This window comes from Natrix helvetica (assembly GCF_964273705.1).
Source record: "Natrix helvetica genome assembly, chromosome: 8".
In the NCBI taxonomy this organism is placed as follows: domain Eukaryota; kingdom Metazoa; phylum Chordata; class Lepidosauria; order Squamata; family Natricidae; genus Natrix; species Natrix helvetica.
This window is the reverse complement of record NC_138559.1, coordinates 6,241,831-6,264,134: the sequence shown is the minus strand read 5'-3', so window position 1 is coordinate 6,264,134 and position 22,304 is coordinate 6,241,831. Positions and strand designations below refer to the sequence as shown.

The following is a 22,304-nucleotide window of genomic DNA, read 5'->3' as shown; positions in this document are numbered from 1 at the left end:
TAGTTGCAACTCTTCTTCCTGTTCCTCCAAGTTATTCCTTCTGACCATCACATCTCCAGATCGTTTCTCTCTCTCCAGATTATCTCTCGAATTTTAAACATTTCTCTTTTGGGGGTCATGTTAAAAATTACAGAATTGGGTCCAAAAGAAGCTGTGGAGATGCCACCGAGTTAGATGGCATTTGTGAACAATCCTGAGGTTACAAGCGTGTGCTTTGATCTGTCGGGCAAGGGGCAACTGAGTTTGATTTTAGGCAGAGGTGATATTCAGCTGGTTCTCTCGTCTCTGCTCTGTGCTATCCTATTTGGGCACATTTTCAAGCCGCGTGCATGCAAGGTGCAGGCACGGTCACCTTTGCGAACTGATAGGGAAAGTACCATAGTTTTCAGAGTATAAGAAGCACCAAGATTTTAAAGAGGTATTTTTTTTAAAAAAAGGTTTTGCATTCTGCAAACCACCCAAGCCCTCTGCACACCTCATTTTTGTGAAAAACGGAGCATGCAGACTGCTCCTGGGGGCTGGGGAGGCAAAAATGAGCAAAAAATGGCTGGTTCTCACAAAAATGGGCCTGTTTTTTTGCCAAAAAAGGGCATGCGTAGCCTTTAAGAGCAAACAATTGCCCGTTTTTTGCCCATTTTTCCCCTCTCCAGCCCCCAGGAGCACTCTACAAGTCTCCCAAACACTCTGCACGTCCATTTTTGCGAAGAGGGTGGAGTTTCAGTAGGCCAAAAATGCTGTATTCGGTGTATAAGATGCACCCAGATTTTCACCCTCTTTTTTGGGGGGGAAAAAGGTGCATCTTACACTCCAAAAAATGAATACGACCCCTGATCTTCTGTGTCTCCAGGGCTTCCTTGAGTGGGTGCGGTGTTGCCGTGCAGAGCCATAAACATGAAAATACTTTCCCTGTGAATTATGATGTCTGTGTAGTGTAGATTTAAATAAGCAGGGATATTTGTTGTTATGGAGAATGATTTGTACCACTGAACCATTGTACACTTAAATGCCTTTTAGAGGGCTGGAAACTTGCACAATTACATTGCCCAACCGTAATCAATTATTCTTCCATGTCGGATCCCATTATATCATTTTAATGGGTTGTTGTGACAACAAAAAGGAGATTATTCTTATGGCCTAGGTTGGCATCAAGCTAGGATCAGTTAAAATCTCTCTCTCTCTCTCTCTCAAAAGGACCCTTGGCAGTTGCGGGGGGTCTGCATTGTGGGGGAAACGCATCCCCCCTTTTAAATCATGCTGTGCAACTGAAGGCTATGGTGGTTTCATCCTTGCATTCGAAAACCTGGTTTGTATGTATTTTGTAAGCATGTTGTATGAATAGAATTTTAGAATAGGATAGAGCTGGAAGGGACCTTGGGGGTCTCCTAATCCAGCCCCCTGCTCAAGCAGGAGAGAACCTAGACCATCTCAGACAAGTAACTCTCCGGTCACTTCTTAAAAACCTCCAGTGATGGAGCACCCACAACGTCTGGTGGCAAGCTGTTCCAATGCTTAATTGTTCTCACTGTTAGGAAGTTTCTCTTTAATGCCAGGTTGCTTCTCTCTTTGGTTAGTTTGCAACCATTATTTCTTGTCCTGCCCTCTGGTGCTTTGGAGAATAATTTGACCCCCTCTTCTTTGTGGCAGCCTCTCAAATACTGAAATGCTGCTATCATGTCGCCCCTAATTTTCCTTTCCTTTCCTTCCCTTCCTTCCCCTTCCCCACAATCTTCCTTTCCTTCTTTCCTTTCCCTTCCCCACAATCTTCCTCTCCATTCCTTCTTCCCTTCCCTTCCCTTCCCTTCCCTTCCCCACAATCTTCCTCTCCTTCCCTTCCCCACAATCTTCCTTCCCTTCCCTTCCCTTCCCTTCCCTTCCCTTTTTCATTCAATCCAGTCCCGATGTCCTTTAGCCCAGCCAGAGGGAATGCAAATGAAATAGACCTCCTGTTCCGAGCATCCTCCCCGTTCGGAGAAGGATCCCATTTGCTCTGCACGTCTCTGTCGGTTTTAATTATTTTTATGATTCCGCTGCTCTTCCCTACCACAAGCGAACACAGCTCCCTCCCTGGGAACCGCTTCAAAATATGTGCCAGCAGCTTTCCAACTATAGTGCCATGTTGCTTGTCTACAAGGATTTAACACTTGGGCTTTGCAATCTGAGAACAGAGGCCATAACCCCTCCTGTCCCAGGAACAGGAAGAAAAGGCAACAGCTGCTCTCTGTTCCCATAAGCACCAGGGCTCCATTCAGACAAGGCCTTCAATCGCACGGGGGCCAGCCGCAATCCCCTCCAGCACGCCTCCCACCCGGCTCCCACGGAGGAAGGAGGCGATAGCGTGTGAACGCTAAAGGGAGGAGGCTGGGCCGCATCTGCGCCGACGACGCAACAACTGCTACACTCATGGAACATACAACAATTGTCCCCCCCCCCTTGTGATGCTTGTTTCCCTCCAGCATCTGTTCGTTTCTCCGACTGATAGCGCTTCGGAGCAATTATTGTTTCCATGGTTGGTTGAATATAACATACTAGCTGGATACCCGTGCTTCACGGCGAAACTATGTGATCAGGCTATGTAGGAGAAATCCGGTTCACAATCCGTTGGCCCGGTGGTGGTCAGTGATTGAAACACATAAGGGAATATCGCTCCCGCCGCATTGAGTCTGGAAGCAGCAAAGAAGGTGGAAGGTGTAGACATTTTGGTGAGGTACTGACATTTAGTACTGTAAGGAGTCCCCGGCCGCTCCTGAGAGAAGGAGTGGAACGTCTACCAGTTTGAACTGAGGTAACGGAATGTGAGGCAACTGGCAGTTGGAACAGAGTTCTTTTCAGGTGGGGAGGGGGAGTAGAATTCCTTAGAATCAGAGTGTGTTAATTACTGTTACAACCCCCTGGTATGCCCAAATATGGGAGGAAGCTCACTACTCCCCCTTTCTGTATATATAATATATATAATATATATATAATAATAATTATAAATATATAATTATTATATGTTGTATTTGTGCTGATAAATACATATATATGTATTTGTATATGTATTTGTGCTGACACTATATATATATATAACTATATATATTATATATATAGTGTCAGCACAAATACATATACAAATACATATATATGTATTTATCAGCACAAATATATATATTTGTGTTGTATTTGTACTGATAAATAAATATATATAATGGAGAGAGAGATTTTACTGGTATTATCAGCTTCCATGCACTCTGTAGTCCTTCATTTGGGGACTGTTCAAAGTTAAGACAGCACTGAATAATGGGACTTAGACCGTTTTTCAGAGTTACAACCTTTGCATGCTGCCTATGGATCATGGGATCGAAATTCAGATGCTTCACATTGTGTCCCACATTTGTGACCTTTTGTGACCTTTTTCTCACAAGCAAAGTCAATTTGGGAAGCCAGATTCACTTAACGACCAGGTTACTAACTGATCAACTGCAGTGATTCACTTAACAACTGTGGCAAGAAAGATCGTAACATGGGCAAAACTCACTTAACGAATATCTCACTTAGCAACAGAAACTTTGGGGCTCAATTGTGGTTCATAAGTCACGGTCTACCCGTACTGAAGGGATTCGGAAATTGATTAGAGTGGCTTCTCTGAGAACTGACTGGTTTTTGAAATTGACAAACTATTCAGAACCGTATTTCTGTATCTTGACAACTTTTAAGATGTGTGCTGGCTTCATGCTAGCAGGAGAATTCTGGGAGTTGAAGTCCACACATCTTAAAGTTGCCAAGTTGAGAAACTCTGATCCAGAATATCCTACCAAGCAGAGCAACCATATTTCTAAAATTCCGGGAGCTTTTAAAATCATGGCGTTTGAAACCTGCATTTGGTGACGGAGGCTAGAATGGGTTGTGTCCCTGGCAATGGGGGTGAACCTGGCCTCTCTTGATTCTGTGTTGGATTTATTATTATGGTTCATTGCATCACGCAGAGCTTTAGACTGGATTTGGTATTTTTATTCACCTATCGAGCCTGTGGATGTGGATGTGTGATGGTGTTAAAGATCTCATCATAGGATGTAAGCTAAGTAAAGCTGCCCTTCGCAATTGACTGATGGTGATTTTTGTCAATGCCGATTTTGCTCAAAGTGGTGCTTCAGCCGTTTTGGGATTGTTTCCAAAGTGTCATCTTGGTTGGTGTCATCTTGGCTTTCTTTTGCCACAATTGTAGTTACTATTATTATTTCTTGCACACTCGGCCAGATGTTCAGACTGGATTTGGCATTTTATCTACCTATTGAGTCGTATTATGATTATTTCATATTTTGGGCATAGTAACTTTGATTTACTACACTGCTACAGACAGTATGTTTTGTTGGCACCCATTTAAGAGTCAGATGATTGAAGGGTCCTAAAACCACTTGCAATAAACAAAGCAATGCATTTAAGAGGAAGACAGGCAGACAACGAGAATACAGAATGATGGGAGGAATTGTTCTTTCCCCAAGGAGCTGGCAGACAAAACAGTTGCCTTCCTTTTTAAAAGAAAAAACAACACTATTTCAAAGGAGCAAGGATAAAGATTTAAAGCAGATCTGCAAATGGAAAATGGAGAGAGGGAGACAGAGAAAGAATGAGAAAGAGAGAGATTGATGGAGGGAGAGAAAGAAAGAGAGAAAAAGAGATTGAGAGAGAGATTGGGAGAAAGAGATTGAGAGAGAAAACAGATTGAGAAAGAGAGATTGAGAGAGGAGGAGAGAAAGAGATTGGGAGAAAGAGATAGAAAGAGAGAAGAGGAAAAGTGATGAGAGGAAAAAAGATTGATGGAGGGAGAGAGAGAGAAAAAGAGATTGAGAGAGAGATTGAGAGAAAGAAAGAGAGGAAAAGAGATTGAGAGAGGAGGAGAGAGAAAAAGATTGAGAGAAAGAGATAGAAAGAGTGAAGAGGAAGAGAGATTGAGAGGAAAAGAGATTCAGAAAGAGAGATAGAGGAAGGGAAGGAGGGAGAGAAAGAGAGAGGAAAAGAGATTGAGAGAGACACAGAGAGAGAAACAGATTGAGAAAGAGAGAGATTGAGAGATGGGGAGAGAGTGAGAGAAAGATTGAAAGAGACAAAGAAAGAGATTGAGAGAGTGAGAAAGAGAGAGAGATTGAGAGAGGGGAGAGAGAGAAAGAGATTGAGAGGAAGAGAAAGAGAGAGAGAGAGAAAGATTGAGAGAGAGATTGAGAGAAAGAGAGGGAGGGAGAGAAAGAGTAAGAGAGAGAACGATCAAAACTCAAAGCAGCCACCGAAGACTGTGCTGCAGGGCTGCCAGTTGCTAAGAATGTGGCGCACGTCCCTGTTCTCTAGTTTATGAGCTATGAGCCTGCAGCCTGTGTTTGATGCGCAGGTAATGCTATGCGGTATAGTCTGCCACGAGCACCCCAGCTGCTGTGAGAAAACGGTTGCAATCACAGGGCTGCTTGCACGAGAAGCTACACTTTTGATCCTGCCGAAAGTTCATTCTGACTCACTCCGCCAGTCAAAGCCAAAGGACCCCCTAACCGCACATCCTCCTAACCCACCCCACCGAACTGTTCAGACAACAAAAGGCACCACTGCGTTGTTGTTTTTTGTATATTTCTGGTATTATTCCCAATTAATATATATATATATATATATATATATATATATATACATATATATATATATATATATATATATATATATATATATATATATATATATATATATATATATACACACACACATATATATATATATATATATATATATATATATATATATATATATATATACACACATATATATATATATACACATATATATACATATATACATATATACATATACACATATACATACATACATACATACATACATACATACATACATACATACATACATATATATATATATATATATATATATATATATATATATATATATTTAATGGATAATTAGTGACTTTATTCTTAATTGTAAAAACCGCTGCACCAAAACTTGTAACCAAACGACATGCTTGATGAAATTGTGTTTTTTCCCCCTCCTTGCTCTTGTTCTGTATGTGTTGTTTTGTCTTTTTTAAAGAACAAAATAAAATTTATATACAAAAAAAAAAAAGACACTACTGCGTTTGTGCAGCTGATCCTAGACTTCTAGGTATAAACGATTGGGGTCTCTCTCTCTCTCTCTCTCTCTCCCTCCCTCCCCCCCTCTCTCTCATATATATATAGCAAAGGCACCAGGCTGAAAATGGCGAGTGGGAACGTCGCCAAGATACTCTCAATCTTACATGGGAAAAGACCCGAATACGCCAAGACCTGCATACCTATACCCGTGAAAATCTACGAAAATATTATATAAATATATACATACATACACACATTCACACACACACACACACACACACACACCTCTATCTATCTATCATCTATCTATCTATCTATCTATCTATCTATCTATCTATCATCTATCTATCTATAGACACATCTATCTATCTATCTATCATCTATCTATCTATCTCTATATCTCCATCTGTGTGTGTGTGTGTGTGTGTGTGTGTGTGTGTGTTCCAGCTCAAAAGCCAATCTACATCGCAGTCCTTGAGCTAGCTTTTCAAAAGGCCGCCATTGTGTTGATAAGAGCTGCTTCAAGATTTATCTTCAAGACACTCAAGTCAATAGGTATAAAACTCTCGCACACTGCACACCAGAGGAGGTATTCAGCCGGTTTAGATCGATTTGTCCGAACCGGTAGTGGGAAATGCTGTCCCATTTAGGCACGTTTTCAAGCCAAAGCACCCGAGGACATGCGTAGACTCACATTTGTGAACCGGTAGGGAAGGTGAGTGAATGCCACCCCTGCCACACACGCAATCAAAGAGGAGGGAGCAGTGAAAACCACCCAAGGAGTGGACATTTGTTACTCTGGAGGACTGACCTGGTCTTGAAGAACGCAAGGGGTTACACATCATGGGCTCCGTGCCCAAATCTTGGAACAATATAGAGGTCCTGTAAAAGCCGAAAACAAATGCGTCGTATCATTTGGGGTGTGTGGGAAACAGAACAAGGCTAAGCAATAAGCCCTGAAGAATAATTTAAGGCATACTCAAAGAGCTGCAAAGGTTCTAACCGAAAGCCCCCCGTTCAATTCTGGAGCCGACCGGAAGTCCGGTTCCCCCCCACCATAGAGTCTCCTCCTAGCGCGGCGTTCTTTTTCCTCTACCTGTCCTAACCGAAAGCCCTATCTGTTGTGGAGCCAGCCAGCAACAGGGAGCCGCAGCAGAGGGATGAAAGAGCCACATGCAGCTCCAGAGCCATGGCTTGCTGCTCCCTGATTTAAGGCAATGTTTCTCAACCTTAGGCACTTGACGATGCGTGGACTTCAACTCCTAGGTGGCTGGGGAATTCTGGGAGTTGAAGTCCATGCATCGTCAAGTGCCCAAAGCTGAGAAACACTGGTCTACGAATTTAGAAAGAAAAGGTTACAGGGAGCAAAAAGGCTGAGTAAATTGCCCCAGCTGCCCCTTCACATCTTACCCATCATATGCATCAATCCGGACGCAGCGACTTCCATTCCAAGTCCAAGCACAGTAAGGATCCTTGGCGAGAATACAGTCGGAACACGTCCTGTACTTGCTGCAATTGGCCACGGGGACCTGGATGACTTGTGTGTCGGAGCCAATAAAGAGGACTCTCTGAGAACGAAAAATAAGAGTTACAGGTTGTTCTTGCTTAACGACCGATCACTTAATGACTGCTCAAAGTTATGATGGATCCCTTAAAAGATACTTGGGACTGGATTCAACATTCTGATAGCTGCCTCCATCATCGCAATCACCTGTTCCAAATTTGTTAATAAGGAAAGAAAAATTCCTGGGCTATAATTAGTCAAAAGTAGCATATACTTTACTAAAGCCAAAGTAGTTGCAGAAGAGGCAAAGCCAGATCTGAGATTTTTGTGTGCAAAAGGTACGCTTAACTTTCCCTTGTTCCTGGCAAACCAGTTATCTGTCAATGCACTCAGCAGCCGGCTCAACATCCTGCGGTCACATGACTATGATTTATGACAGCTCCCCCCCAAAAGAGACATTTACTTCTGGTTTCTGGGGGGGAAAACAACCATTGCGGGAAATAGGGTCACGTAACCGCTATAACATTTGCTTGACAACTGCCACAAAAAGATGTCATAAAACTAGGTCAGTCATATGACGACCTGCTATATCTCCAGCATGATTTGTGAAAGTAATTCTAGGCTCAATTGTGGTTGTTAAGTCAAGGATTACCTATAGCAGACTCTTCCCATCTAGATCCATTCTAATACTTAAGGTAAAGGTTCCCCTTGCACATATGTGCTAGTTGTTTTCTGGCTCTAGGGGGTGGTGCTCATCTCCGTTTCAAAGCCGAAGAGCCAACACTGTCTGAAGACGTCCCCGTGGTCATTTGGCCGGCATGACTAAACACCGAAGGCGCACGGAACGCTGTTATCTTCCCACCAAAGGTTATTCCCTATTCTTCTACTTGCATTTTAGGTGCTTTCAAACTGCTAGGTTGGGCCGAAGCTGGGAAAAGTAATGGAAGCTCACTCCGTTACGTGGCGCTAGGGATTCGAACCGCTGAACTGCTGACCTTTCTGATCAACAATCTCAGTGTCTTAGCCACTGAGCCACCGCATCCCTTCTAATACTTAGGAGGGCTGAAAAAAAATCACCCTCTACTTTCTGAAAGCTTGGTGGGAGTCCTATGAGCAAGACAGACTATGACAAAGGCCTTCAGCCAAAAACGGCACCCTGTTTCTGTTTGTCCACACAACTAAGTTTCTAGCCCTGATGATTACAGGAGGCAGGCAACTTCGGAGGAAATCTCTCATATCAGAAAGGGTCGGTGGCTTCTTTAATAATGACTCACAGGCACACATTATGCTGGATCAGAGCTAAGCCCGGCTGGGCGGTGTGGGATTCAATGTCCTTAGTTTTCTTGTGGTAACCAAGGTCATTCCAACAAGTGGCCGAGAAGAGGAGGAGTAAACAGGCAACCTGCTAACACCGCTATTGGACAATATGACCAATGATGGGAAGGGGGAACGTTTCCTTTTTAATTAGGTGAAACCCGCAGGAACTTTCAGAGTCGGTTTTCACACCACTTGTGCCAATATGATCTATCCAATAAAATTGTTCTTTGAGGAATCTACCGTTCTCCTTTCAATGGGCGCCTTACTTGGAACCCAGAGAGTGCCTTAGCCAGTTGGGTGACCCAAAGCATCACATTAAACCAGTTGATTCACTTGGGTGCAGCCACATGAGGGGGACCCAGCCATTCTGCTAAGCCACCTTTGGCCTCGGGCGCAGCATATTCCGAGAATCTGGGTTCTCTGCTACGCCCCGCCTTTGCAGTTCCTGACAAGTAACTTTCACCTCTTCCTCGGTGGCTTTAGTTCCGACAGATCCTTATCACCGACAGGCGCCTTTGCAAAGCAATTACCAGATATAAGATAGTGGCTTTAAGCCGACGCGTTTATTCTGGGTTGGGTTGGTGAGGTTTAGGAGGACAGCCCTGGGGAGGAAGCATCAGCACTATCTGAAATTTTAACTTGATCCTAGGTATCAATTTCCCCCAGGAGTGTCTGCAGAGACCCACCATAACACCTCAGGGATGTGTCTGAAGGCACTGTCACACAAACGCAGCCACTTGTCAGCCTCTGCTTCGCTTACATGCTATCGGCTGCCATAGAAACAGGGAGGGAGGGGGCATGGCATTTGGGATGGGAATAAATAGTATAGGAAGTGATATGGAAAAGCGAGTTTTCTTCTCACCCGGTGTTTGGACCTGGTCAAGGCCAACCGTCCTGCATACCAACATGATGATGCCTTTTGGAGATGCATCCCACATGACACCTAAGGGAGTTGCACATTGGACACTGGGGTGGGGTCTTTGGAGGGAGGGGCCTGGGTAATCATTTGATATGTACTTGGTCGTGCCTTTCTGGCTCAGATCTTACTTTACTTTCGCTGCTATCTTTTCATAACCAGCAAAAGTATTTTAATTCCACGAACAATGGAGTTAGAAGTTTTCTTTCTTGATTATTGAGGGAGGCACGCCTGACACCACTGTATTTCTACTTCCCAATGTCTGATGCAACAAAACTCAGGGTATAACATGCGCCATGCACAGGTCAGCTCACCAGCTGAGCCCCACTGTAGATCCTCCTGTTTTCCCCCATGGCACTAGGACAGTGATGGCGAACCTTTTAGACACCGAGTGCCCAAACTGTGCGTGTGCATGCCCAAATTGAAAGGTGTGCACGTGCAAATGTGCACCTGTGCAGACATGCACGTGGCATGCATGGACATGGACATGCATGGACATGGACATGCATGGGCATGCGCACATGCGCAGCAGAGACCCGAAGACCAGCTGGCTGGAGGGAGGCAGGGCATCCCAACATTGGCAGGGCGGCAAAAGGTAAGATCTTTTTCTTTTGTGAGCTTCTGTTTCATCGTTTGCAGGGAAACAGAAGCTCACGAAAGAAACACCATGGAGCTCTGGCCTGGGGCGCATGTGCCAGCAGAGAGGGCTCTGCGTGCCACCTCTGCCACGTGTGCCATAGGTTAGCCATCACCGCACTAGGACTTCCAATTCTTCGCAAACAGGGTGGCCAAAGACTAAGAATTCTGGAAGCTCTAGAATTCACTGTCTCTGCACCTTCCTTACCTTCGGTACTGATAGGACCAGGCTCTTGATGGATTGGGGTTCCTCAAACACTTGCAGTTCTTCTATGAGATGGACACCTGAAGGCAAGGCCACCGCTTTGTGCAACCAACCGTTCTCTGCACACACAAAAAGACCAGGAGACAATTCAATGACTGAATTAACAGAGGGATGAAACCAAGATCAAGGGAGGTACAGATACCACTCTATAATAAAGCCTGAGTAAGACCACATCTAGAATACGGCATCCAGTTTTGGTCACCACACTATAAAAAAAGAGGTGGAGACTCTAGAAAGAATGCAGAGAAGTGCAACCAAAATGATTAGGGGACTGGAGGCTCAAACATACGATGAACGGTTGCAGGACCTGGGCCTGGCTAGTCTAGTGAAGAGAAGGACCAGGAGAGACATGAGAGCATCTACCAATAGTTGAGGGGCTGACACAGAGAGGAGTGGGGGCAAGCTATTCTCCAAAGCACCTGAAGTCCAGACAAGGAATAATGGATGGAAGCTGATCAAGGAGAGATTCAACCTGGAAATAAGGAGGAATTTTCCGAAAGTGAGAACCATCAACCCATGGAACAGAAGTTGCCTTCGATAGTTGTGGGAGCTTCATCACTGGAGGCTTCCAAGAAGAGACCGGACTGCCATTTGTCAGAATTGGTGTAGGATCGCCTGCTTGGGTGGGGGGTTGGACTAGATGACCTACCACGTCCCTTCCAACTTTGTTAATCTGTTAAAAACCTTCCTTATGAGCCTCGGTGGTGCAGTGGTTAGAGTACAGTATATGTAGGCTACTACTGCTGACTGACTGCAATTTGGCAGTTTGAATCTCACCAGGCTCAAGGTTGACTCAGCCTTCCATCCTTACGAGGTGGGTCAAAAGAGGACCCAGATTGTTTCGGGCAAGAGGCCAACTCTGTAAACTGCTTAGAGAGGGATGTAAAAGCACTATAAAGTGGGATATAAATCTTATTGCTATTAAAAAGGAAACGTTTAAAGGTGGGCCAAAGTTATGCAACTTTGTTGAGAGTCCAAGGATGGCCTCTATAAAAGGGGCACCGCACCAACTTTCTTCAGGGCAGGTGGTATCTCCCCTCCCCCCAAATTAAGGCATTAGCTACCACTTGGACCCAACCACATGCAACCTTTTTGAGTTGACCAGCTAAGAGAGGCATGGATTCCGAACACAGAACACAGGACAATTTAAAATCGCAGAGCTTGATTCCAATGGCCATTTAAATGCCAACATCCTCTTTATCTCCTCTCTTGCCAGATGGGTCCAATCCAGTGGTGAAATGTAATTTTTTTTTGCCACCGGTTCTCTGGGCATGGGGGGGGGGTGTTTCATGTGACTGGGTAGGTATGGCCAATTTTTTTAAATTTTTAAAGCCTTTTTTACTACCTATTCTCCCAAACTGGTAGTAAAAATGCTTTAAGAAGTCGGGGGGAGGGGGGGGGGGATTCAGCTGTGCCGTGGGAATCATTCCCCCCACTTTTTAAAGCAATTTTTTTACTACCGGTTTGGGCGAAGAGGTAGTAAAAAAATGCTTTAAAAATAAAAAAAAAAGTTGGCCACATGCTGAGCTGTAAAAGAAATTATTTACAAAGTGATAAAAAAGTTCCCACGATCGCAGGGCACACAGGTGATTGCCATGGAACCTTTTTTCTCTCTTTTTAAAGCATTTTTTTTCCTGCCGGTTCGGGCGAATAGGCAGGAAAAAAATGCTTTCAAAAGTCTAAACTGAGCCGCACAATCTTCGGAAGCTTTTTTTTTTTTTACTACCGGTTCGCAGTGAAAATCATCCCTACCAGTTCAATCCCCAAACCAACCTCCTAAATGGCACTTAGGGTGCCCCCACATCCCTCCAAACGACTTCAGCTTCTCTGCATCCGAACCTCCGTCAAAATTATTGCATTGCCTGCCAGACCAAATCTGCGTTGGCTTCTCTTAAAGAGATGGCATGTTTTTTTTTTTGTAGTCCAGCTAGATGAAAACGCAGTTTCAAAATGGGCTGTTGGGGTTATTGCAATTTTATTTTACTTCTTTGCTTTGCTGTTCCTTTTTTTTTCTTTAATCACTTTCTGCTGAACGCATCAAAAGAAAGATTTGTTTATTAAAAAAAAGAAAAAAACCAACCAGCTAAGTGGTTAGAGGAAGCAATTAAAAGCAGCTCTCCCCCACTGAAAATAACTCCTTGATGAAGAGAGTTGTGATTTACTCACTTTGAAATGACTAATAATAAAAACGGCAGATGAGAAGAGCTCTGTCTCCAAAGGGGCATTTCACACTTGGTTGACAAACAGGAGAAAAAAGATTCTCGTCTCACGGACCCTCCTGAAAATTTGTCTCCAGCCTCTGATCAATTTTTAACTAGCAGAACTGAAGCCTGGCAAGATAATGCAAACTATTTTCTCTGATTAACTTTTATGATAGAGTCAGCAGAAGATATGGGAAAAATATCACTTAAACGCCAACATAAAAAGGCTCATGTGAGACCAATGTGCTAAAGCACAAAATGACTTCCTTTTTTTGTGCTTTTTTTAAAAGCAGATTTTTTATTGTTTTTTCTCTCCATAACATCTTACAATCATCCCATTAACATTGTTGTCTCATCATACCTGTACATATCAATCTTATATCGCTTCTATATTTATATACATTCATCTACAGTTCTATACATTTCTCTATTATTTCTCGGCTGAACTAACTTTATTCCTGTTATGCAATATAAATGGATACCAATTATCCCAAATTTCATAGTATTCAGACTCTTCTTTGTCCTTTAATCTTAATGTTACCTCGTCCATTTCTACACAATCTAAAATTTTCTGAATCACTAATTCATCTGGGGGAATATTACTTTGTTTCCAACATTGGGGAATGTTATTCTATCTGTAGTCAACGGGTGTATTAGTATGTATTTAATTTTCTTTCTATATTTCCCCTTGGTTATTCTCAGCAGAAAGAGTTCCGGTTTATATTCTATTTGTTCCTTGGTAATTTGTTGTATCCATTTCCAAATTTTCATCCAATATTTTTGAGTTTCTGGACAGCTCCACCATATATGGTGTGATAGAAAGTCCCTTGTGTTTTTTTGCACTCCCAGCAGGTAGGTTTCATGCTCGGGTACATTTTGGCCAATCTCATTGGTGGCAAATGCCAACGATAAGACATTTTGTACATTTTGTTTTCTTTGAATGCTACTGATCGTGTTAGTTTATAATTTGTGTGCTTTTGTGCTTTTTGAGTTGGTTTCGACATCAGCTGATTACAGGGAGTCCTCGATTTACAACAGTTTGTTTAGCGACCACTCAAAGATACGATGGCACTGAAAAAATGACTTATTACCAGTTTTTACACTTATGAGTGTGGCAACATCCCCCCCCCCATCACGTGATCCAAATTCGGACGCTTGGCAACCGACTCCTATTTACGATGGTCGCAGTGTCCCGGGGTCACATGACGCCCTTTGGCGACCTACTGACAAGCCAAGTCAATGAGGGAAGCCAGATTCACTTAACGACCGTGTGAGTAACTAAACAATGGCAGTGAATTGCTTCATCACTTTGGCAAGAAATGTTGCAAAAGGGGGGGAAATTCACTTAACGACTGTCTCGCTCAAGCAACAGAAATTTTGAGCTCAATTGCGGTCATAAGTCAAGGAGTAGAGTAAAACAGAACAGAATACAGAATAGACTAGAATAGAATAACAGAATTGGAAGGGACCTTGGAGGTCTTCTAGTCCAACCCTCTGCTTAGGCAGGAAACCCTACACCACTTCAGACAAATGGCTGTCCAGCTCTTCTTAAAAGCCTCCAGTGTTGGGGCATTCACAACTTCTGGAGGCAAGCTGTTCCACTGATGAATTGTTCTAACTGTCAGGAAATTTCTCCTCAGTTCTAAGTTGCTTCTCTCCTTAGTTTAGTTTAGTTTAGTTTATTTAATTTATAGACCGCCCCCTCTCCCCGTAGGGACTCGGGGCGGTGTACAGACCATTCATCCTTGATTAGTTTCCACCCATTGCTTCTTGTTCTACATTCAGGTGCCTTGCAAAATAGTTTGACTTCTTTGTGGCATCCCCTGAGATATTGGAAGACTGCTATCATGTCTCCCCTAGTCCTTCTTTTCATCAAACTAGACTTTCCCAGTTCCTGCAACTGTTCTTCATACGTTTTAGTCTCCAGTCCCCTAATCATCTCAGTTGCTCTTTTCTGCATTCTTGGTCTTCTGGTTTCTATCCCGCTGCCTTTAATCACTGTGCCAAACTGGCACTCAATAAAACAACTACGGTTAGAAACCACCACGCAGCAAAAATGTAGCTGCCAAAACTTTGACCCAGTGAAACGCGTTAGGTGGACACAGCTGCAATTTTGACCTCTTTCTCGCTTCCCTCAAGCCCGTACCTGTCCCGATGTACAGCACTTCGTACGGTTTGCCATCCAAACCGTGGACTCTTTCCACCACCAGCTGGGTGAAGTTGGCATCCTTCTTGACCAGCAAAGGCTGGTTGCCCAGCGGGGGCACAGCCTTATCCATCAGCGGGTGCTTCTTTGCAAAATTCAGGGTGTTGTCTGGAAGCTCCAGGGAGGTGGAGAAACTGTTGTACCGGTGCCAATCCGTGATACACTGGAACAAAAAAAAAGACGACGGAAGCAGGATTTAGGTTAGAGCTTCACGTACAGAGAATTGGCAAAAGCCAGTCAATTCAAGAGGAGGGGCTCTCCCTGATAGGGATGGGCCAGAAGTGTGTTCTGACCCAGCTCCCCAAACACGTCAAACCCTCTGAAGTTAACACAGCTTCCTTTATCCGTTAACTTTATAAAAAGTTTCTCTCTCACCGCAGGCTAAGAAGTCTGTTTGGCCGGAAGATCAATAGTTGTCTGCCACATCTATTCATCTCCGCCCCCTGCCTTTTATTCCCAGAGCTAGGGTGGGGCTTCACTAGTAGTGGTGGCTCTTCCGTCCCAAGGACCGGCCCATAGATTTCCACTGCTCTCCTCTACTCTGCCCTCGGCGCATCTATGCATCAGGCACTGGACCCCCTCCTCTTCCTTATCAGCCACTTCCAGACCTGGGGGCTATTGACTCTTCATCTGATGGCTGATGGACAGCCCACCTCTCTCTCTCTTTCTCTGACAGCTCCATTCCCTCTTCCCCCTCAGAGCTCTCAAGTTATCTTGATGCTGACCTTCACTCTCACCCCTCCTCCTCCTCCTCCCCCCCCTCCTCCTCCTCCTCTGATTTGGCTGCCGGAGGGGCAGGAAGCTGACAGGTCACAACAAAGGAGTTTTTCTTTTTCTTTTTAATGTTTTATTGCAATTTTCCTTTTCCCCATCATACATACTTTATGGACCGAGTTTTGATGGGGTCACATTTTATACATCTCATTTATAATCATAATTTCAGTATATTCTGATTTCCCAACTTCCATCAATATTCATCTCTTTTATATAAACTTTTCTTTTCTCCCTTTAATTCATTTAAGCTTACATATCATTGCTAAACCCCTAATCTTTACAAATTAATCATTTTTAACCCTAGTTTTACTATGCCAACTTCAATCATACTATTCTCTTGACATATTTATCTTTTCTCATTTAATTTTTATACAGAGTTAACACCACTATTTTATATCTTTAAAAAAACCCAAATTTTCCATGTGTTTACCTTATTTCTGCTTCTTTAAAAAAAAATATCTCATGAATTCCCCTTTCCCCCATCGGTAATATTTTTAACTCTCAAAATTGTTCAAATTACATTCAAAATTAGTAGTATTATCAAATTATTTACCTCCACATTCCCATCTACTGATCTAACTCTTTATACATCTATACTAGTATTTACCCTATAAATTATACCTCTCTTCACCTAACATTTTCCTTGTTATCCATCATCTCTTACTTTTCTAAAAGACCCCATTTTTTTAGTGATTTCTTATCTGCCTTTTATCCTGCTCTCTTGAAATCTTATTTCTCTTCTCTTTATTTTCATTTTCTCTTCTTTGTCCCCTTTCCCCCTTTTTGTTTTATTTTTCCCATCTCCCACACCCAAACTTTCCTTACAACAAAGGTGTTTTTCAACTTTGGCCACTTTAAGATGGACTTCAACTCCCAGAATTCCCCAGCTAGCAATTGGGGGGGGGGGTGTTTCCTGCCTGGGTGGGGACATGGGACTTACAGCGCCCGGACGGGGAATGGGTTCCTGGTCGGAGTAACGAATCCACTTCTGAGCAATTTCACTGTATTCCTTGTAGGGGCCTTCGAAGACTTTCTGCACATCCAAGATCTGGTATTGGCAAACGGCAGAAACGTCGACGTCTCCCCTGCAGGAAATGAAAAAAAAAACCAGGCGGTTGAGGGTTCAAATTTGAGAAGGTTGATTCCTGTTAGAGTATCTCAAGCTTCCCAGCTTTGCTGACCGGTGGGAGGGGAGGATTCCAAGCGTGCAAGCACACAGCTCCATTAAGCACAAGTGGGAGGCACACGCTCCTGCCACTTGCACCAACGGAGCACATGCATGCAGACACATCCACCCACTACTCGCACAAACGGGAATGCGCGTACGCGCTCTCCCATCATTTCTGTGGGCCTGGTTCTGAACAGCTTAAGGCCTGGGGGGGGGACCCCTGTGTTGGATCAATGCAAGTGAGACAAAGGACTCTGAAGAGAAGAGAAGAATAAAATAGAAGAGAAGAGAATAATACAAGAAAAGAAAAGAATAGAATAGAATAGAAGAATAGGAATAGGTAGACTAGACTAGAATAGAATAATAAAATAGAAGAGACTAACAGAAGAGAATAAGAAAGAGAAATAGAAGAATAGGAATAGGATAGGATAGGATATAAATAAGGATAGAAAATAATAGAAATAAGAAATAAGAAAAAGAATAGAATAGAATAAGAAATAGAATAGAACAGCACAGAACAGAATAGAATAGAAAACTGTGTTGGAAGGGGCCTTGGAGGTCTTCTAGTCCAACCCCCTGCTTAGGCAGGAAACCTTACACCACTTCAGACAACTGGATATCCAACATCTTAAAAACGTCCAGTGTTGGAGACAACTAAAGAACAGGGGTCGACTCGGGAGTAAGGCCACAGGTGGACGATGAATGGCCCCTCCCAGAGGAAATAAAAGAGGAACAAAAGGGGAGTGGAGTTTGCAGGAGACCATTAGTTCGCTTAATTGGTTCGTGACTCTCTGAGACTCCTTGTCAAGTTTTCCAGAGATCGGCCTGGCAGCTCTCCAAACCAGATAAGGTCTGTGACTGTAAATCCTCCCTTGAAAGTCTTTGCTGGATGTGAATGAGCAGAATTCACAGTCAATGAATAAAGAGTTTTTTTGTTGGGCCCAGGAGTTTGCTTCATGCTCTTGGGAAGCCTCGGTCAGAACACTTACCAGCGTGCTTGGAAGACCCCAAAAAAGCTGGTCTCACGCCAGTGATCGCCGTTCAGCGTGTAGGTCCCCTGGATCCGGTTAAAGTGCAGCTGCTGCTCTGGAATTGAGCACAGCAGCCGGGCCTTCAGAAACGTCGTCCACCTTTTCTGCAAAGTACGGGCACCACCGACGTCACCCTGCACCAAACAAAAAACAACAGCCTTTAATCTCCCCTCTGTACCCGTGGCGTTGAGATGCTATTTTCTCGCCCTTGAGTTACCAACCGCTCCTAACTGCAATTCCCACCCCAACCTCTAGAGCAGTGTTTTTCAACCTTGGCAGCTTTAAGTCCTGTGGACTTCAACTCCCAGAATTCCCCAGCCAGCTATGCTGGCTGGGGGATTCTGGGAGTTGAAGTCCACAGGACTTAAAGTTGCCAAGGTTGAAAAACACTGCTCTAGAGGAAAGACTGTAGGGCGCCAATCACTGTATGTTACAGGTAGTCCTTGACTTACAACCACAATTGAGCCCAACATTTCTATTGTTAAGTGAGACAGTTGTTCAGTGAGTTTTGGCCTGTTTTATTCCTTGCCGCAGGTGTTAAGTGAATTAGTGCAGTTGTTAAGTTGATAACATGGTTGTTAAGTGAAACCGGCTTCTCCATTGAATTTGCTTATCGGAAGACTACAAAAAGTGATTTCATAACCCCAGGACACAACAATGGTCATAAATACATGCTGGTTGCCATGACCCTAGGACACTGCAACCGTCATAAATCTGAACCAGTGGCCAAAGATCCGAATTTTGGACGCAGCTTTCAGATCCTAGCAGGGGCCATTCCCATCTCCCCTAAGATTGTCCTAGAAAAGCTCTGTCAGAGTATGAATATTCATACACTGGAATAGATCAGCCAATGAATAAGCATAGCAACTGGTTCAGCCAATGAGGGCTGTTTTGGAAGCAGAAATTTAAGTTTGGAGTAGGGGTGTGTCTTAGCTGAGAACTGAAACTGAAACTAGTTTGTAAGCTCTGAGTCTGCTGCTCTGAGAAGTAAACTTGTCTGCTCTAAACTCTGAAATGAAATTGTTCTCTCCTGCTTGTGTTCTGCTTGTAACTTCTGCCACATTGAAAGACTATATGAAGAAGTTAATGAATCCAACTGAATCAGTTATCTGTGTGTGCTCTCTGGATCTGATTTTTCTGCAACAAACTCTGACAAGCTTATTCCCCAAGATTTGTTCAGAAGTCCTTCCAGCCCTGAGATACCCCAGAAAGAGAAGGACCAAGGCCTACCTTGCAGATCCGAGCCACACGGGCTACCACCTGGTCAATGTCGCAATCATATTCCACTGCTCGTTCGCTGAAGAAGAAGTAGACTTTGTCGTCATCTCCGATATCGCTGCCTTTGCTCTCCTGGACAAACGCTGAGCCCACAAAGTGGGGTTCTGCAGAGAGAAAGAGGGTCGAGATAAATACCGTATTTCCCCCCCAAAACAAGACCGTAAAATAAACCCTAGCATTTTTCCAGGATGCTCACAATATAAGCCCTACCCCCCAAAATAAACCCCAGCTAAGGCCGTCAGCCAGACGGAGGCATTTAGTACCATATTTCCCCAAAAATAAGACCTAATGCGGCTTTTGGAGCAGAAATTATATAAGACCCAGTCTCATTTTCGGGGAAACACAGTAGAGGCAAGTAGAACTTCTCAATTCTCACCAAACAGACACACAACAATGTTAACTCAATTTAAAAAAAAAAACAGAAGAGAAAAAAGATAAGAAAATTACAAAAAAACAGAAGAGAAAGAAGCCCCAGGATATGAAATTCTTATCTGCGCACACATCCAGAATTCATTCAGATGCATATAGGTAATCATTAATGTAAAATCTATGTCGTTAAATGAGACCTTTATTAAGTGGTTTTGCCTCATTTTACAATCTTTCTTGCCACAGTTGTTACTTGCACTTGTTGTTAAGTGAATCTGGCTTCTTCATTGATTTTGCTAGTCAGAAGGTTGCAAAAGGGGGAGGGTCACATGACCCTGGGACACTGCGACCGTTGTAAATAGGAACCCATTGCCAAACGTCCGAATTTTGATCATGCGAGGATGCTGCCATAGTTGTGTGAAAAACGGTGGTAAGTCACATTTCTTTTAGTGCCATTGTAACATGGAACAGAGGGACGCAGTGGCTCAGTGGCTAAGATGCTGAGCTTGTCGATCAGAAAGATAGGCAGTTCGGCAGTTCGAATCCCTAGGGCTGTGTAACGGAGTGAGCTCCTGTTACTTGTCCCAGCTTCTGCCAACCTAGCAGTTCGAAAAATGCAAGTAGAAAAATAGGAACCACCTTTGGTGGGAAGATAACAGCGTTCTGTGCACCTTTGGCATCTAGTCTTGCTGGCCACATGACCATGGAGAACGTCTTTAGACAGCGCTGGCTCTTCGGCTTTGAAACGGAGATGAGCACTGCTCCCTAGAGTTGGGAACAACTAGCATATATGTGCGAGGGGAACCTTTACCTTTACCTAACTTTGAGCCGTCATTAAATGAACTGTTTAAGCCATAGACTACCTGAATGTGAACTTTTACAGAACCATATTTGCAGAAATACAACTGTATTTCATTGTAAACATCCACAGATAATTCAGCATGTAGAAGCCACTCATGAGCTGTGAGTAACAGCAGGTCTTCCATCCCTTGAGTATTTGGGGACTATAAATTCATCTTCCAAATGTCGAAGGATTAATCTCCTGGCCATAAGAAGACGCAAATATCCTCTGATCCGTGTCTACAGTATAATCCAGTGTAAAAATCTTCCCGGCTGTGTAAGATCTCTGCCTTCTTGAGTTAAAGGAGTATGAAATCTCCTTTGTCAGATGGGGCACCTAAATCATCTTAACACATCATGTCGGGAGGCTCACTTGTACATGACACTCCTGGGAGGGGCTGTTTAATGCTCATTTTGTTTCAGTAAACCCAATCAGTTACAAAGCTCCCGCCTACGCAAAGATACCGTGTTAATACAATACAATAGTAGAGTTGGAAGGGACCTTGGAAGTCTTCTAGTCCAACCCCCTGCCTAGGCAGGAAACCCTATACCGTTCCAGACAAATGGCTATCCAACATCTTCTTAAAGACTTCCAGTGTTGGGGCATTCACAACTTCTGGAGGCAACTTCTGTTCCACTGATTAATTGTTCTGTCAGGAAGTTTCTCCTCAGTTCTAAGTTGCTTCTCTCCTTGATCAGTTTCCACCCATTGCTTCTTGTTCTACCCTCAGGTGCTTTGGAGAATAGCTTGACTCCATCTTCTCTGTGCCAACCCCTGAGATATTGGAACACTGCTATCATGTCTCCCCTAGTCCTTCTTTTCATTAAACTAGACATACCCAGTTCCTGCAACCGTTCTTCGTATGTTTTAGCCTCCAGTCCCCTCATCATCCTTGGTGCTCCTCTCTACATGCTTTCTAGAGTCTCCACATCTTTTCTACATCGTGGCGACCAAAACTGAATGCAGTATTCCAAGTGTGGCCTTACCAAGGCATTATAAAGTGGTATTAACACTTCACGTGATCTTGATTCTCTCCCTCTGTTGATGCAGCCTAGAACTGTGTTGGCTTTTTTGGCAGCTGCTGCACACAGCTGGCTCATATTTAAATGGTTGTTCACTAGGACTCCAAGATCCCTTTCACAGTTACTACTGTTGAGCAAGGTACCACCTATACTGTACCTGTGCATTCCGTTTTTGTTGCCTAAATGTATAACTTTACTCTTTTCACCATTGAATTTCATTTCATTAGATAGTGCCCAATGTTCAAGTTTGTCAAGATCCTTCTGTATCTTAAGCTTATCTTCTGGAGTGTTGGCTATTCCTGCCAGCTTGGTGTCATCTGCAAATTTGATGAGTTCCCCATTTATTCCCTCATCCAAAGGCGTTCACACACACGCCAGAACTGTGATGGTTAACCTGAGGTATGCGTGCCATAGGTGGCACCTAGAGCCATGGTCCCAGCTCAGCTTCGCCACGCACGTGCACACACTTTCTGCCAGCTGGCTGAGTTTTGGGTCTCTGCTGCGCATGCACAGGGTGCATGTGAGAGACGCGCCTGCACACATGGGGGTGGTGTCACATGCACAGGGGAGCACGGGTGATGTGGCACACACCCACACAGCCCATTTTTGGTCTCAGGAGGATGCAGGGAAGCCTACTAGGCCCAAAATGGGGCAAGGAGGGGTCACACGTGCATGCAC

General features: G+C 43.8%; 1 protein-coding gene across 2 annotated transcripts in view; it reads right to left on the bottom strand.

The window, feature by feature from the left end:
* Nucleotides 1-22,304, bottom strand: part of SEMA4C (semaphorin 4C) — a 97,757-nt gene that overhangs the window by 4,623 nt on the left and 70,830 nt on the right. For both annotated transcript variants that reach the window (XM_081960742.1, XM_081960743.1), the window contains exons 8-14: nucleotides 19,350-19,501; nucleotides 18,078-18,253; nucleotides 16,861-17,005; nucleotides 15,087-15,309; nucleotides 10,683-10,798; nucleotides 7,512-7,669; nucleotides 6,913-6,983 (exon numbers count right to left, since the gene is read on the bottom strand). In XM_081960742.1, the coding sequence (XP_081816868.1) occupies nucleotides 6,913-6,983; nucleotides 7,512-7,669; nucleotides 10,683-10,798; nucleotides 15,087-15,309; nucleotides 16,861-17,005; nucleotides 18,078-18,253; nucleotides 19,350-19,501 (1,041 nt within the window). The remainder of the gene's footprint in view (nucleotides 1-6,912; nucleotides 6,984-7,511; nucleotides 7,670-10,682; nucleotides 10,799-15,086; nucleotides 15,310-16,860; nucleotides 17,006-18,077; nucleotides 18,254-19,349; nucleotides 19,502-22,304) is intronic.